Genomic DNA, 17,294 nt, shown 5'->3' with positions numbered 1-17,294 from the left:
ATATTAGATAACGATGAAGAGACGGTATTTACAAACATAGCATTGATATAATTCCTTCTTATATAACGACAAAACTCACAGTTTTTTTTTAAATCACGACTAATATCTGTTTCACTTGTAATAATACTCGTAGAGCGTCAGAGGCTCACGGCTCCTGTGTCACTTGACAGGTCCTGGGTTCGAATCCCGCCATGTACCAATGTGTTTTCCGATTTACATATGTTTATTTATCCTATGTTAGTATGAAGAAAAGCATGGTTATGCTGCATATATTTGTGAAAGTCAAAGATATGTGTGAAGTGACGCACTGGACCAGCATTCACTATCACCTAGTCACATCACTTAGAGTAGGCACGAGCTCCTCAGTGGGGACTTATAGTAAGATGATGATGATGAGGAAAACTCGTTAAGTTATGTTTCGTCAGAGAGAATTTGCGTGGTAGATGATAAAAATGTTTGTAAATCAAATCATCCTGTAAGTGGGTTACGATACGAAAACTTAACGGCAAAATTGGCGTAGAAAAGGCGGAGTCATTGTGCAGGCCGCAAGCCTTTTCGGTAAGTATTCTAGGCTCATTACTTTAAATAAATACCTATTTAACACGTTTTGAAATCCAATTTAATTATTACCATGTTTTTAACTAACTTTTGTAACTCGAAGAAACTCCTGGTGCTATCTTTTTTTTCCAGGTTGTTTTATTCCCTACTTTATTTCTCGCCTGGGTTGATACCTGCAGGTTCTTCCCTGAACCAAACTGGGACCACTTTGGGAATCACAGATACGGGTACTATAAAAAAAAAATCGTCAAAAAATAATTTTACGAGTATACGATAAGACGTGAACTAAATGACGCCAAAAAAGAGTAGGAATCGAGGTCCTAGAATAACCAAACCTAGAATTTACCGTTCCGTCAAATTTTTAGCTTCCCAAAATGCTTCCGTAGAAACGGTTTGAGATCATAACCATAAAAGGTGCTTTAAGACAAAGTTTACTTTCACAGTAATATTCAATTGGCATGACACTTGTATATTATCATCCCTTTCACAGTCTTTGAAAAAAACAAGGACAACAATATGCCTAAGACAAAGAAGTTTTTATAATTTATATTTTTTATTTTCTAGAAGCTGGAAAGTTGTGAAACTGACTATGGCGTTGAAAGTTCTTCATCAGAATGTACCGCGTTTGCCGCGCGGACATAGCGTGCGTTTCTCAAGTGATGAGCTGCCAAGATACAAATCTCTAGTTAGTAATGTTAGAAAATCCGACACAATACCGGTGTACTGGTACAACACTATTAAAATATCAACGTTAATGTCCCCTCACTAATCAATCTGACACTTGACTTTATAACAAAAGCGCGCCATTCGCGCCAAAGGACTCTAACTAATAATGTCTAAAAGTAACTAATTCTATATGTGTTCGCTTGTAAATAATACGAATTAAATGACACCACGAGAGGAGAAACCCACGTATAGACTTTTTACTTGACTGACAATAGTTTTTAGAGAGTATGTAAATATATCTTACTAATATTATAAATGCGAATGTTTAGATGGATGGATGTTTGATACAATGCATCTCCGGAACAGATAAAGGGAGTTCGATGAAATTTACCATACATGAAGAATACGGCCTGGGAGACATATACTTTATACTAATTAAGTTTTATTTAATTCCGCGTAAACGACTAAACAGATTTAGACAAGTGAGGTGACATTCGATTCGTATTCTTCCCCTCAGTGTAGTAGCAGTACAGTAAATCCAAGTTTCTTAATTTCCTATTGTTAGGAAGAAAAACCGACAATGTGCCGGTGTGGCGCAACACTAGCTTTACTAAAATGTCAACGTTCGTCCCCTCACTAATCAATCTGACACTTGACTTTGTAACAAAAGCGCGCCATTTGTGAAAAGAGATTTAAACTAATAATATTTAAAACGATATAGATTAAAAGCTTGTAATTTACGCCCTTAATGATACGATATTCCAGGATTCCACAGATTCGAGTAGTCCATACAGCGGTGGGTTTCCAGGCCCCGATTCAGGTGCCCCCAGTCCTGATGCCTGTCACTACCAACCTGCCGCACAACGGTTCCGGTTTAACGAACAGAGTACGTATATATCAAATTAATAACTCAACTTTTTAAACAACTAAACAGTAAAATATCTACAGTATGTCATCTCTTCAAAATTGGTAGAGTCGTTTACACGCGGTCACAATGTAATTAACAGTTTGGAAATTATATTTAAGTACGAATTACTAATAAAATGATAAAATATGAATAATACTTTTCTATCTTACCGATAGAAAAAGTTAAGTTTATGTTTAAGTTGATTATCTATAAAACACGAATAAAATGACATTTTCTAAAAATGATTCCTAGCTAGATCGATTTATCGCCCCCGAAACCCCCTATATACTAAAATTTATGAAAATCATTGGAGCCGATTCAGAAATTGAAATTATATATATATATATATATATATATATATATATATATATATATATATATATATATATATATATATATATATATATATATATATATATATATATATATATATATATATATATATACAAGAATTGCTCATTTAAAGATATAAGATATGTACATACTGTCGCCTGTGACACCGTCCACGCGGATAAAAAAATTAATAAGTAATCTATGTGTTCCTCCAGACTATGTTCTACATCTACGCCAAATATCAACAAGATCCTTTCTGGAGATACCTCCTAACCATTATCCATCCACCTAAACTTTTGTATTTATAATATTATTACAAAAACACGCAAAAAAGCCACGAAATTACTGTAATTTAAGCAAAAATAATCCAATTAAACGAATGAATGTCGCGTGCGATTATTTAACTGTAATATAATAGTTTAAAATAATAAAATATATTCCAGGAATCAAACTTTTAACGTCAATAAATCAAATATTGCAACAACGAGCTGACCTTGAGAATAACCGCGCGACACTCTCCGGCCTTCTAGAAGAATTGAAAAGAAAGCTCAAGAGAAGAGTAGAAGAATGTCATCTAGAAAAGAAGGAGAAAATGAAGGTATAACTCATCATCATCATCGTAATCAACCCGCCCTTATCCCTATCGAGGGTTGGCACAGTATTTTTTTTATATCAAAAGGTGGCAAACGAGCGAGCAGCCACCTGAAATCGCTGAAATAGCGAAGTGACTGCTGCCCATAGACATACGCAATTGCATATGCGCTGCCTACCTTTAATCGACGGAGGAGAGGATGCACAGAAAGAAAATATCTTCCCTTTCCATGCATCCTCTCATCCGTAAAGTCTACTTCCACTTCCCATCCTTTCCTTATAAAGAAAAGGATGGGAAGGGAAAGAGGACTAAATTAGGCCTCCGGGACGTACACTCATCAGACGAAACGCGGAATAGCTTCCACTTCACGCCTGTCTTCTGTGTGACAGTATGAACTACTCCTCCATACATACATACATGAAGGTATATCTATATATATAAAAATCAATTGCTGTTCGTTAGTCTCGCTAAAACTCGAAAACGACTGGACGGATCTTATCTTGGTCTTGAAATGTTCATGGAGGTCTAGGGAAGGTTTAAAATATGAGAAAAATTCCAATAATTACCGGGAACTAATTAAGTATTTTTTAATTACACGCGGACAGAGTCGCGGGCGACGGCTAGTCATTTGATAAAACTTCCAACTTCTAGGTTTAAGTTAAAACACTATTTAACACTTTTCGCCTGTCGTCCGTGACTGTGCCTATGTGTTTTTCAGACTGTGTTCTACATCTATTCCAAGTTTCAGCAAGATCCATGCAGCTGTTCTGGAGATACCTTCAAACATCCATCCATCCATCTAAACATTCGTATTTATACCAGTTTTAAACTATTGCTTGTATTAGGCTTTGAAAAACGCAAACCAAAGATTGGAAAAGGAGAAATTCAGTATAATATCTGAGATGGAACATCTGAAGCGACATCTGGAGAGAGAAGAGGCACACCACGTACAACATGCCAGGAACGCTGTCGCACAGGTAACTAAAAAACAGTAAAATCTGTCAAAATTAGTAAAAAAAGAAACGTCAAATTCAAACCATAACTTTACTGACCTTTATAAATGGACTGGCTATAAGACGTAAGATTTTGTGCCTATTTGATTGCCGCCATTTTGTCGTTTCTTGTGTCTTAATGGTCTTAATTCTAACTAATAATTTAGATAGAATTTTAAATAAAAAACATATTTTAAAATAAAACACTATAGGAATTTAGAGTTTATTTGACTTCAAATAACAAATTAACGTGAATCTTTGTTTTAAATAGCACCGACTAGATGGCGCTATCAAATAAAGTCAGTTTTTAAATTAAGTTTAGGTTATTTTACGTGAATATTGAGATTAAAGGCAGTAATTAAAAAGTGTAGGTTATGTTATATTTGCAAAATAAACGGTGTTATTGAAAATATTTTGTTAATACAATAGTTTTAGAGACAGAAATTCATTTTGTCTATAATTAGAAGAATTTTGAGTTTCGATTTTTACGAACAGAACAGAACAGAACGTTGCAACAGATGAATAATTATTTATGTTTTTTCTTCAAGGCTATACAAGGCGTAACTAAAATGCCTACAGAACAGCTGTTCACGCCATGCTCTGTCACAGAATTGCCTAACATTGTCAGCCGGAATGTAGCAAAGAATGCACCTTCTAAAATCGTAAGTAACAAAATCTTTGGATTGTCTTTATAAAAGCTTACTTTTGGTAAGTTTTTCGTGAAATCTTGGTATATGTTTAATTTAAATAATAAGTAAAATTAATATATCTATCTATATATAAAAGAAAGTGGTGTTAGTTACACTATTTATAACTCAAGAACGACTTTACCGATATGCCTGAAAATTGTTGAGGAGGTAGCTTAGAGCCAGGAGACAGACATAGGATACTATTTATTCATTTTTATTTCGAATTTATGCCTTGAAGAACTGCTTTTCATTAACTTACTAATGGATGGATGGGTGGGCTACACTAATTATTTTTTTTTAAATATCCACGCGGTCGGAGTCGCGGGCAACAGCTAGTTTATTATAATTAAATTTTGCTCTTATTTATTTATTCCGTACTTTTCCTGATATCTATATGTTATATACCCTTCCATTTATGTCCCTCCTGTCCCACTGGGTTGCCTGGAAGAGATCGCTTATAGTGAAAAGGTCGCCGTTCCATTGCTTATATATTTGTCTCTGTTCTTCTGATAGAGTATGAGCGAGATAGCAATAAGTTTTTTTTAATACATTCTCAGGCAGATAATAAATTAGCGGCCGCAAGATTGATGCGTGATATCGCAGATTTGAGACAACGAGTAGCTCAAGTTGAAGCAAGACTTGCCAACGAACTAAAGGTATGGATATTATGAGAATTGTATTTGACCACATAGGAAAAAAAAAAGAAATATTCTTTTAGTTGACGCAGAATGAAGGTTAGCTTTGACAGCTGTCATTGGTAATTAGGGATGTGCAGTTGTATATGAATCGGTAAAACGATTTTTCTTCTTGTAAACTTGACCTTAGAATTAACGATTTTTTTATTATTGTACTAAAGTAAGTCGAAATATATGACTATTTTAAGTTAATAGTCAGAAGGAGTAATAAAATCCATTAGTGTATTTCCAGCGTAAACGGCAGGCTGAGAACGACATTATACGATTGAGGAAAGAACTTTCGTCTACTAAAAGTTCTGTAGCAGCACTTCGCATCGCGCCCCAACCAGCGAGAAAGACATGCTCCAAATTCGCCTAAACTGGTAGTTATTAAAAATACAGTATAATCTCACTAATCCGGCACTATTATAAACTGGCGGGTGCCGGATTATTGAAATGTTCGGATTACTGGATCGTAGTAAGTCATAAGTAATGTAAATTTTATTCTTTAAATCTTTATAAAGTGTTTTGTGTTTTAGTTTATTCTCACTTGAAAAAAGTAATTTTTTGAGGTTAGATTGGTAGTCGAGGATGCATTGACAGAAGCGCAGAGGTATAGAGGGACAAGGGAGGGTGCCGGATTATTGGACGCGCCTTTCTATCGAAGTGAGATTATACTGTATGTTTGTCTGAGTTTTTTTTTATGGTGAAACTACAAATAAAACTCTTTTTATCTCACAAATATAATTTATTCAACCAAAAATGGACAAACAATTTAATTCTAAATGAGAATATTAAATGACACTTCGCTTCGTTCGTTAAATTAAAAATACGCCACGCTATTTTAAATTTGTGATCTTCTTTAAAATAGTATTTTGTGGAAATGTTAATTTTTTAATTTAATACTATTTTAAATAAGATCACAAATTAATTAAGGGTACTTTTTAATATTTTAAGAAGCGATTTATAATTTACGTAATATTGTAATAAGTAAGAAAAATAGAATATCTCTCAAAACGGCTAATTATTTAAATAGCAATAAATGCATCTAACCTCCAAAATTTCGTCAATAAAATATGCCAACAACTGGCTTTAATTTCAAACAAACCCGTACTGTAAAACCATAGACCACGTTTAACATTTTTGATGTGTCAAAAAATGTGACTGTAGACTGCGTTGACTTTTGAATATTTTCATACATTTATGACATTGGAATATCGGCTGGCCTGTATGCGATCTCATATGCTTGTCCAATAACTCTCTGGTCTTCAAATCCTTGCCGCAAACAGTGCACGTACAATCCAAAAGCTCACCATGAACGGTATTTATATGATGTGCAAGATGTTTAGGAACGATGTATTTCTTTTGGCAATGACTGCATTGATATTTTTTTGGATACTTCACGTAAGTCTGAGTCCTTGATAAATTATCTGTTTTCGATAGAGATGGCAACATTTTTGCTCCCGTAGATAATCTGTAAGAGAAAATAATAATAAAATTTTTAAAAGATTGTTAAACATTGTTTCAAATTATGAATTATTCTACAATTTATTTGTTGGACAAGAAAAATATGTTAAATATAATTTGTTAAAAGTTACCGATTACCGATTTGATTCGCATCCCTATCTTATAATGACAGTTGCCAAAAAGACGTTATGGCGCTACTAAAAAAGAAAAAATCGTACTTATTTCTTCCTTTCAATTTTGTTTTCGTGTGCGTCTTCATATGTTCCGGCATTTGACTCATAGGTAACCTCATATTACATTTTTTACAAACGCCATAAGTTTCGGCGTTCTTCTTACACCGTGAACATATAAATTTCTTAACTCCTTCGAATGGTACAATCATTGGATACCGCTGATTACAAACACTACAGGATACGTTTGCTTTCTTCGTTTTAACGTTTGTTTCAATATAACGTCGTTTCTCGGGACGTTTCTTATCGTGGTTGTCTGTGGTCGATTTTGGCTTTGACTCTTTTGTTTCTTTTTTTGGACAAATCAATTCATTGTCGAATTTTGTATTCGAAAAGATTTTATGAAATGTAGTTTTGGAGCCGTTGCTCATTTGACCTGTTGAAAATTTCGAATTACACTTCTGCGGGGTTAGAGAAAGTGCATTCGCTCCAAAGCGATTTTATAACGAATTTCAAAATTGTATTGAACTGAGGTGCGATAATCACGTGACTTATCAAAAGTTGGCAGTTGTATACATTTTTGAAGTTCGTTATGGAATAAATGCGGAGCGAATGCTTTAAAAGTGACAAATTCTTTAAAATAAGCACTTACTTTCGCTTTGTGGTTTCACAAAAGCGGCGTTGACCATATTTCTAAACCTTTTCGCGTTCCTCAACTGATGAATACAGTTTTCACATATCATACAATCTAATCTTGGTACCTAAAACATAAACATCTTACTAATATTAAAAATGCGAAAGTTAAGTTAGATGAATGGATATTTGTTAGAAGATATCTCTGGAACGGCTCAACAGAGCTCGATAAAATTTGGACATACATATAGAACATAGTCTGGAAGAACACATAGGTCACGGGCGATAGCTAGTATTTATATATTTTAACCAGAGATTAGCAAGGCTCCGATTTCTATTTATATAATTAGTAAGAAAATGATACTTACTTCAACACCAAAGCATTCGTTAAGCATCAGATCGTATTGTTCCTCAATACCATTCCAGTTGTACGTGCCTCTGAAGCGGCGCAAATCGCTATCACCACCGCAAACATGGCAACACAGGATGGGCACAGAGCCGCAGTCCCCCGTCGCGTTTGCATGGACCATCACCGATTCCTTAATAAAGATAAACAAGTATTATAGCTGTCGCTAGCGACTCCATATGCGCGTAATTAAACATTAGTAGCCTATGTGTTTAAGACTTTGATGTATATTCATACGAAATTTCATGGAGATCCGTTGGGGAGATACCTTCAAACATCCATCCATCCAAACATTCGCATTTATAATATTAGTAAGATAATGAACAGAGACTTGGGTTTAGAGTTCAGGGTAGATATTTAATTTTGAAATATGGCAGTGGCTTTAAGGAATGGTGATCTTTGCTTCCCTAATTAAAAAAAAACATTAGCCGTGACAGCTGGTAAGTTATTGGTATCCCATAATTTCGTATTTCAACGTTACGTCCAAAGACTATATTATTTGTATTTAATTTCAGCCCCGAACTCTTCAGTTGTTCTTAATTTTCATAACTTGGGACTATTTTAGGAAGCAAAGCTTTTGTGTTGATTGTAAAAAAATTACATCGAAAAATTGAACGGAACTAAAAATGAAAAACAGATAAAATAAGTTACCGTGCTGAATATTTTAAGTAATCTATCTTTCGACCAAATAAGATCCATATTTTTAAACTGTAAATTCAAGTCTAAAAGATGTTGATTATAAAACTTAGGTAATTTTTCTGTGCGACATTATTCAACTTTACCAACGCATGTCATATCCTACACAGTTTTCATGACATTACATTGAAATAAAAAAGTAAATAAAATTCTATTTGTTTTTTTTAAAGAAACGAAATTCATCACAATATGGTTCGCAGTTTGTCTCAGTAAATACTTTTTACCCTTTTAAACGATTATTCAATTACGTATCTTTCCTTTTTGATAAAAATCAAATTAACATTAAGAAAGAGTAAAATGAATGTATATTCCTTAATTTAAAAGCAAATGTTAACAATATTCTAACTTTCCCTCCTTTTGCTAACGCAGGATTATAGAGCATTATCTATGGTATACTACTTTATGGTGTCGTAGCATCTGACAGGACTGACAGTCAAGCAAGGTTTACTAGAGAGCAAACTTTACCCTACTTTTAGGCAATTACTTTAAGCTGCATATAAAAATCATAAGGGTTTTGTAACTAAATCATAAAATATGTGGATCTATGGTAGTAGCATTCTATTTAAATTAATTACAAATTAATAAAATTAATTACAAATTAATAAAATTAATAGGTCGTACCCATAAGATAAATTAAGAAATCAGAAGTTTTTTACTTTTTCATTATCCCTTATAGAAGAATTTTTACTCTAAGTAATTTCGTTATATATAGGTCTGATTCAAGTATAAAATATTAAAAAACATCATTTAAGATGGGTTCCGTGTTGGTCTTCACAAGATTAACCTTTGCCTTTTTTCTCTTCGTTAAGATGCTTAACCATTTATTTATTTATTAACCATTTATGTGGAAGCGGAACCTAATGTAAAACATATAAAAACCGATTATCAGATGGAATATTAAAACACAAGCTGAATTCTCGTTATATTGTTTATTTAAAAATAATTTAAATTCTTTGGTCTTAATATTAGCAAATAAATCTACTGTACATGTTTTGTCACTCAGTTTTTTTTTAGAATGGTAACATTTACTCTTAGCAGCTGTCACTCTCGTATTAATCAATTTAAACGAGACCCTGTTCCGATTGTTGTTAAAATTCTCTTTTACTTTAAGTACCATCTTCTAACACTACTTAGAAACACTCACTTCCTTGTATTTTTCCACTGGATGCAATAAAAAAACTATGAAATTCACGAAGTCTGTCAAAATATACGCTTTCAAAATGACAGTATTAGTTCTCATTTTTTCCGAATGTCACTGTAGTCTTATATTTTCAAGGTGGATTAGGTATTTTTTCCACTTTTTTCTTTTTTCCCCTTTTCGGAGTGACAAATTTTGGTGATATTCCATCTTCCTTAGCAATCTCGTTTAATATTCGGTTTAATGTCCTTCTTGAGACTCCTGTAGCCTCTGCCACTCGATCTTGTATCTTTTTGAAATAGTTGCTTTCTCTACTCTTTTTAAACAATTCAGCTTCATTCAAGAAGTACTTATATACGTTATAAACTATTTCACGTGATTGACCTTGCAAAGCCTTACCTTTTTTAATATTGGAGTCGGACGCCATTCTTAAAAATTAAAAATACTGTTTGGTAAAAATAAAAATAACTCAGTCTTCCCGAAATGCCAAGTCAAAATATGTCAAATATAGAATAGAGATGGTCGTTGGTCGTTAACGGTTTTCCTAAATATTTACCGGTAATCTGATTTGTCCAACTCGTTCATCGCCTATAATGCTCGGTCAACCCTGATATCCTTCAAAATTAACAAAATGCATACGTAAACAAAAATCAAATGAAAAAAGATCTCAAACAAATTTGTCAAACTTTAATTAACGTTTCTTTGTCGACTTGATTAACCATCGAGAAAGACATTAAAAGTTTATTTTATATTCTATGCACATCCCTACTTGTCACGCCAGAGTTAGAGTGACATGAGACATTTACAAGACATTTTTGACAATTTAGCAACTTTTGTCTGTCGTTTGTTGTTTCATTGAGTTTTAACATAATTTATAAAATATATTTGCTACTGTTTGAGGCACGTTAAATATTTAAATTGGCACAAATAGAATCATACGGAATTCGAAAGACTGCTATGTTTTTTATGTTCATACTTTTTTGACAAATACATTACGATTAGTTTTGCCTTAATTCTTTCTATTTTACCAAGTGCTAACGGTTAAAAATGGGCGGAAAAGCCGAAAAAGGTACTCCTAAGTACATCGCTAATAAGATAAAAGCTAAAGGTCTACAGAAATTACGATGGTATTGCCAAATGTGTCAGAAACAATGTCGTGACGAGAATGGTTTTAAATGTCACACAATGTCGGAGTCTCACCAGCGTCAGCTTTTACTGTTCGCTGACAACGCTTCGAGATACATCGACGAGTTTTCCAGGGAGTTTGCTGATGGATATTTAGAGTTATTGAAACGACAGTTTGGTACGAAACGAGTTAATGCCAATAAAGTATATCAGGATTATATTTCCAACAGGTAAAATATCTTACTATCTCTTATTTCATCATCACTGCTATACGTCCCCACCACTGAGGACCTCGTAGCCTACTCTAAGTTAGGGGTGACTAAGCCATAGTCAATCACGCTGGCCAAGTGCGGATTGATTGACTTCACACATATCTTTGAATGTCTTCTCAGACCTCTTATTTAACTTAAAGAAAAGATTAAATTCTTGTTCTAACTTATTTATTGGTCGACTGAAACAAAACACTAAATCTTTGACTTCAAAAAATATAGTTAGATGCTGTTTAGTTAAACAAGCGTTGTTGCCGTTGAAGTTGAGGCACACATCCTGCTAAAGATATTAATTGTAATATCAATGTTTCAGAGAACATTTACATATGAATGCAACACAATGGGAGACTCTGACCGACTTTGTAAAGTGGTTAGGTAGGGAGGGGAAGTGTGTTGTTGATGAAACAGAAAAAGGTTGGTTTGTAGCATATATAGACAGAGACCCAGCGACAATTGCTGCACAGGAGGCTAAAGTTAAAAAGGAAAAGATGGATAAAGATGATCAGGTATGGTATTTAATGTCTAATTTAAGCATCTTGGAGCCCATTTCAACATCTTCGCTGGAATTGGCCTGTTCACCTTGTGCAATATCACAACCACACAGAAGACACGCCTCAAGTTGAAGCAATTCCAACTACAGTATGATGAGTGTGGTACCATAGGCCTAATTTAGTCCTCTTTCCCTTCCCACCCTTTTTCTGTGAGAGGATGTTAAGTACAAGTGGATTTTTCCAGATTAATGCATGGGAAGGGAAAATATTCTCTTCCTGTGCACCCTCTTTGTTGATTAAAGGAAGGCAATCTACCTGCAATTGCGTATGTCTATGGGTAGCAGTGACTTCGCTATTCCAGCAAATTTAAGTTCGCTCGTTCGACACCTTTTTATTTTTTTATTTTACAAATACGATTAGTTTTGTCGCTATGAAATGGCATTTTTTTTTCTTGTAATCAAAATAATAATCTTATATATTTGATTGATAAACATATTAAATATTTTATAGGAAAGAATGTTGGAATTCATACAGAAACAAGTCGAGAAAGGAAAGAAAGAGATGATTACAGAGGAACCTTCGTATACAGAGTTCAAAAGGGAGAACAGCCAAGAAAGATTGACTTTAAATATTAATTTGAAGAGGAAACCTGAAGGTATGTGGTTCAATTTTAACGGTTGTAGAGCGAGCTTTAACATGTTCGCAGGAGTTGTCCCGGCTCGTCCCGTGAAATACCACGACCATACAGAAGACGTGCAGTCTGATGAGTGTGCGTCCCGGAGGACTTATTTAGTCCTCTTTCCCTTCCCACCCTTTTTAATTATAAGGAAAGGATGGGAAGCGGAAGTGAACTTTCCAGATGATTGAGGATGCACGGAAATGGAATATATTTTCTTTATGTGCATCCTCTCTTCCGTCGATTAAAGGTAGGCAACGCATATGCAATTGTGTATGTCTATGGTCAACGGTCACTTCGCTATATCAGCGATTTCTGGTGGCCGCTCGCTCGTTTGCCACCTTATGATATAAAAAAAAAATTGTGCATCAATCATATTCCGAGAAACTTTGACCATGGTGACACGGAGAATATAGAGAAAATTATTATATATGTTATTGAACCTTTTTAAACATGAGTTTACAACTTTTTTATGGTCAGTAACATTTACGTTACGAGAAAATATCTTACTAATATTATAAATGCGTATATTTAGATGGATGTTAGAAGGTATCTCCGGAATAGCATGGATCTTGATGATCTGTCATATATGTAGAACAGTCTGGAAGAACACATAGGTGATATGTGTTCTTCCAGACTGTAAATGTTTATTTTTAATACCGCGCTCATATAGTTGCTTGCTGGATAAGTAAGAGTCCAAAGGGATCGTGATATTTTTCTCATTAAAGATATTTCTCTCTTACCCAAGTTTCTCATATATGAAGGTTCCTCGGGACCACACAACTCTCGCTTATAGAGGTTTCTTGCTTATCTGTCTTGAACAGTTATCAATTTATTCTAGAAAGATCCGATCTAACTAAGTCGGCTCTCCAAGCACAGAAGACAAAAGAAGAATCATCCTCTAGCAAGAAGAAGAAGATAGAAGAGAAAAATAAACAGAGCGCGTTAGATGCTATCAAGGAAATGCAAGAAAAAGCCAGAGAAAGGGCTAATAGGTGAGGTAAATATTTTATTTGTGCGTGTTAGTTTATAATCTAACTAGGCATATTGTAAATTTGCAATTTAATATGCTGTTAATCATCAGCTAACTATAGGTCCCCACTGAGGGTCTCGTTACCCTAAGTGATGTGACTAGGTGACAGTGAATGCTGGTCCAGTGCGTCACTTCACACATATCTTTGACATTCACAGATATGTGCAGCATCATGATGTTTTCCTATACCGTAATATATTAAAAAAAATTCTTACATTTAATTTTAGTACGTAACTTCATCCGTGAGGAATTAAAAAATACTGAATTTATAGTTTATGTGTTCTTCCAGACTATGTTTCTACATCTATGACAAATTTCATTAGGATCCGTTGAGCTGTTCCGGAGATCAAACATCCATCCATTTAAACATTCACATCTTACTTCTTACTAATATATTAAATGCGAATGTTAAGATGAATGTTAAGTGTAAAAATATAGCTAAATCTATATATATAAAAGAAAGTGGTGTTAGTTACACTATTTATAACTCAAGAACGGCTTTACCGATATGACTGAAAATTGTTAAGGAGGTAGCTTAGAGCCAGGAGACGGACATAGGATACTATTCATTTTACATTTAAATGGATGTTATGGATGGATGGATGGGTGTTTGAAGATATCTCTAGAAAGGCTGAACGGATCTCGATTAAATTTGGCATACATATAGTGAATAGTCTGAAAGAACACATAGGTTACACTTATTAAATTTTTTTATATATCCACGCGGGCTACAGTTAGTTTATAATATTAGTAAGATTTAAGTTTTGTTTCAGGAAAGACCATTGGTTAACAGAAGGTATTATAGTGAAGATAGTAACAAAAAGTCTCGGAGATAAGTTTTTTAAACGGAAAGCTGTGATTGATAGAGTTGTCGATAAATATGCAGCTCATGTTAAACTGGTTGATGATAATGTTAAATTAAAACTAGATCAGGTGAGTTATAAACAAATATATATTGTTTATATTGAGCGAGCGAGTCACCTGAAATCTCTGAAATAGCGAAGTGACCGTTGCCCATAGACATACACAATTGCATATGCGTTGCCTACCTTTAATCGACAGAGGAGAGGATGCACAGGAAGAAAATATTTTCCCTTCCCATGTATATCATCCGGAAAGTCCACTTCCACTTCTTTACTTATAAGAAAAATGGTGGGTAGGGAAAGAGGACTAAATTAGTCCTCCGGGGACTCATCAGAGTGTAGTTGGAATAGCTACAATTTGACGTTTAGATGTTTGTTAGAAGGTATCTTCAGAACGGCTGCATCTCAATGAAAACCATAGATGTAGAACATAGTCTGGAAGAACACATAGACAAGTTCTGTTGACGTTTCGGCAATGTGTACACTTTAATGTTTTCTTTGTTTTCCAGAACCATTTGGAAACTGTAATACCATCAACGGGTCGTCTGGTAAAGTTTGTGAATGGAGCATACAACGGGCAGAATGGAGTGTTGAAGAAGATTGATGTTGAAGGATACTGCTGTGATGTGGAGGTTTATAAATGTCTACTTTTATATTCATCATCAGCTCACTATACATCCCCAATGAGCTCGGAGCCTACCCTAAGTTATGTGACTAGGTCATAGTCAATGCTGGCCAAGTGCGGGTTGACTTCACACATATCTTTGAATTTCTTCTTTCTTGTAATTTATAGATGCTTCCATACTTTAAATGTAATTTATACTATTAGTTGAAACATAATTGTTTTTTTTTATCAGATTTCTTCGGGACCTCTCTCCGGTCGACTGGTTAAAGGCGTTCAATATGAAGATGTAAGCAAACTGGCTTCATAACATTGAATTATATTTTAAAATAATTTTAATCGATATTTTATTACCTCATACATCCCCACTGAGGGTCTCAGAGTCTACCCTAAGTGATGTGACTATGTCATAGTGAATGCTGGTCCAATGCATCACTTCACATATATCTTTGACATTCACAGATGTGTGCAGCATCAACATGTTTTCCTTCACACTAACAATATCAGATAAATGTACATATGTAAAACACATTGGTTTAGTTGGGATTCGAACTCAGGACTTTCTCACAAGTGCTTAACCCATGAGTCATTGAGGCTCTATGGTAATTTCAGGTTTGAATTTCGGAAGCTTTAAGTAATTTTATTATTTTTAAGGCATATAAATAAAACAATTTGTGTTTAAAATATTTAATAATTATTAAAAAGCATTTCTAACGTTTTATTATCAAAACTACTTTCACATACTAAATAGCATAAATAAATCATAAATTTATGGAAAACACTTCCAAATGTTTTTTTTTGTATGTAAAAGCACCTTAAATTGCACATTTGTTTGGAATTGAATATAAATTTTTATATTTCGTATCAAATTTTCAATATATTTTAATATAAAAATCTGATTTATACAGCACCAAGGTTAAGACACTTTTTAAGGTATTTTTGAGGTATTATTCTGGCAACATTTATACGTTGTCTATGGCAGGATTTTAGCTATGGTTATAAAATATTAAAAAAAAAACTCTTAGCTAAATTTCTAAAGATAAAAACTCGCTAAACTATGAAACGATTAAATTTCTTTGAAATTCATTCGAAAACAAAATATTACTATGAATGTAAACTCTAAAGTTAATAAAAACGAAAATTTAAGCATTTTTGTATAAAATTGCGAATGAAATGTCACATTTTCTTTTGGTATTTGATAAATTAAGATTTTTATGTTTTTTATTATAATAATATTTGTTTTTGTGATGTTTTTATGAAATATTTTCTCAAAATGAAAATGTCACACGTCATCGCAACTGTCAAAAAAATGGCGGCAAAATGACCGCTTTTTTTTTTCGTTCGTAAATAAGTACATCACTTACATACTAATAAATGTTAAAAAAAACACGAAAATGCTCTGTTAAATATTTCTACAAACTAATAAATAATATTTTACTTAAATAAGTTGCATTTTAATTAAAACTGCGGAAACATATGTTTAAACATGTTGCGATGTTTTGCTATAAAACATTTGATGTACAATTTTAAAGACGTGATTTTATTATAATTTATTACGTATCGAATATATTTTGATTGCAAATTAATAAAAAAAAATTCGAACATCATCCATCAATAAACAAATCATAAAAAAGGTAATCGTTTTTTGTTTGCGAACGCAATGTGTTTAAAAATTAACCGAACTGACTATAAATGGATAGGCTATAAGACGTAGTAATTTGTGCTTATTTGATTTCCGCCATTTTGGTGCTGACGGTTACGGTTGCTAGCGGTGGTGAAGATTGGAACTAATAATATACATATGTTAGTTGTCAGTAACTTCAACAGACGTATTCAAATCGGAACAAAATAAAAGCTGTCATTTCCAAGTTTAATTACCTATCCATTTATAGATAGATAGAAGTAAGAAATCCACTGAAATGACTTTTGTATAACATATTGACATCTCTTTCATTCTCTTTTAAAATAACAAAGACAAAAATCTTTTGCTAATATTATAAATGCGAAAGTCACTCCATCTGTTTGTTTCGCTTTTACGCAAAAACTACTGAACCGATTTAAATGAAATTTGGTATACAGATAATCTAGAGCCTGAGAAAGGACATAAGCTACTGTTTACACGCAAAAGGGGTTGTAAAGGGTTGAAAAAGGGGTTGGAAATTTGTATGAAAGTATCGTCATTTTTACAAATATAAGCTTGAAATTTATTTTTTAAGATGTTAATTTTATATAAATTAATATGACATTCAATGTTTATTAAAATTTTACCCTCAAGGGTGCAAAATAGGGGATGA

The 17,294-nt window shown here is 33.5% G+C and overlaps 3 protein-coding genes across 3 annotated transcripts; 2 read left to right on the top strand and 1 right to left on the bottom strand.

Moving 5' to 3' along the window:
• The first annotated feature begins 1,161 nt into the window (after nucleotides 1-1,161).
• Nucleotides 1,162-6,280, top strand: LOC106115475 (uncharacterized). The gene is made up of 7 exons (XM_013308873.1): nucleotides 1,162-1,243; nucleotides 1,990-2,110; nucleotides 2,908-3,062; nucleotides 3,902-4,033; nucleotides 4,597-4,710; nucleotides 5,295-5,393; nucleotides 5,665-6,280. Exons 3-7 carry the CDS (start codon nucleotides 3,057-3,059, stop codon nucleotides 5,788-5,790), a joined length of 477 nt encoding a protein of 158 aa, XP_013164327.1. The 5' UTR covers nucleotides 1,162-1,243; nucleotides 1,990-2,110; nucleotides 2,908-3,056; the 3' UTR covers nucleotides 5,791-6,280.
• A 96-nt stretch (nucleotides 6,281-6,376) lies between these two features.
• On the bottom strand, nucleotides 6,377-8,893 carry LOC106115405 (zinc finger protein 236). The gene is made up of 5 exons (XM_013308760.1): nucleotides 8,739-8,893; nucleotides 8,050-8,220; nucleotides 7,701-7,809; nucleotides 7,097-7,484; nucleotides 6,377-6,885 (listed from the first exon to the last, which is right to left on the bottom strand). The coding sequence occupies exons 1-5, from the start codon at nucleotides 8,784-8,786 to the stop codon at nucleotides 6,546-6,548; spliced, it is 1,056 nt and encodes a 351-aa protein (XP_013164214.1). The 5' UTR covers nucleotides 8,787-8,893; the 3' UTR covers nucleotides 6,377-6,545.
• Nucleotides 8,894-10,741: 1,848 nt separating this feature from the next.
• kin17 (kin17 DNA and RNA binding protein) lies at nucleotides 10,742-15,383 on the top strand. The gene is made up of 7 exons (XM_013308457.1): nucleotides 10,742-11,276; nucleotides 11,629-11,821; nucleotides 12,317-12,461; nucleotides 13,324-13,477; nucleotides 14,289-14,448; nucleotides 14,888-15,010; nucleotides 15,236-15,383. Exons 1-7 carry the CDS (start codon nucleotides 10,969-10,971, stop codon nucleotides 15,308-15,310), a joined length of 1,158 nt encoding a protein of 385 aa, XP_013163911.1. The 5' UTR covers nucleotides 10,742-10,968; the 3' UTR covers nucleotides 15,311-15,383.
• Nucleotides 15,384-17,294: the final 1,911 nt, after the last annotated feature.

Source organism: Papilio xuthus, unplaced genomic scaffold, assembly GCF_000836235.2.
Source record: "Papilio xuthus unplaced genomic scaffold, Pxut_1.1 DF829660.1, whole genome shotgun sequence".
Classification (NCBI taxonomy): Eukaryota; Metazoa; Arthropoda; class Insecta; order Lepidoptera; family Papilionidae; genus Papilio; species Papilio xuthus.
Note: the sequence above shows the minus strand (reverse complement) of the source record. Positions and strands in the feature narration are given on the sequence as shown.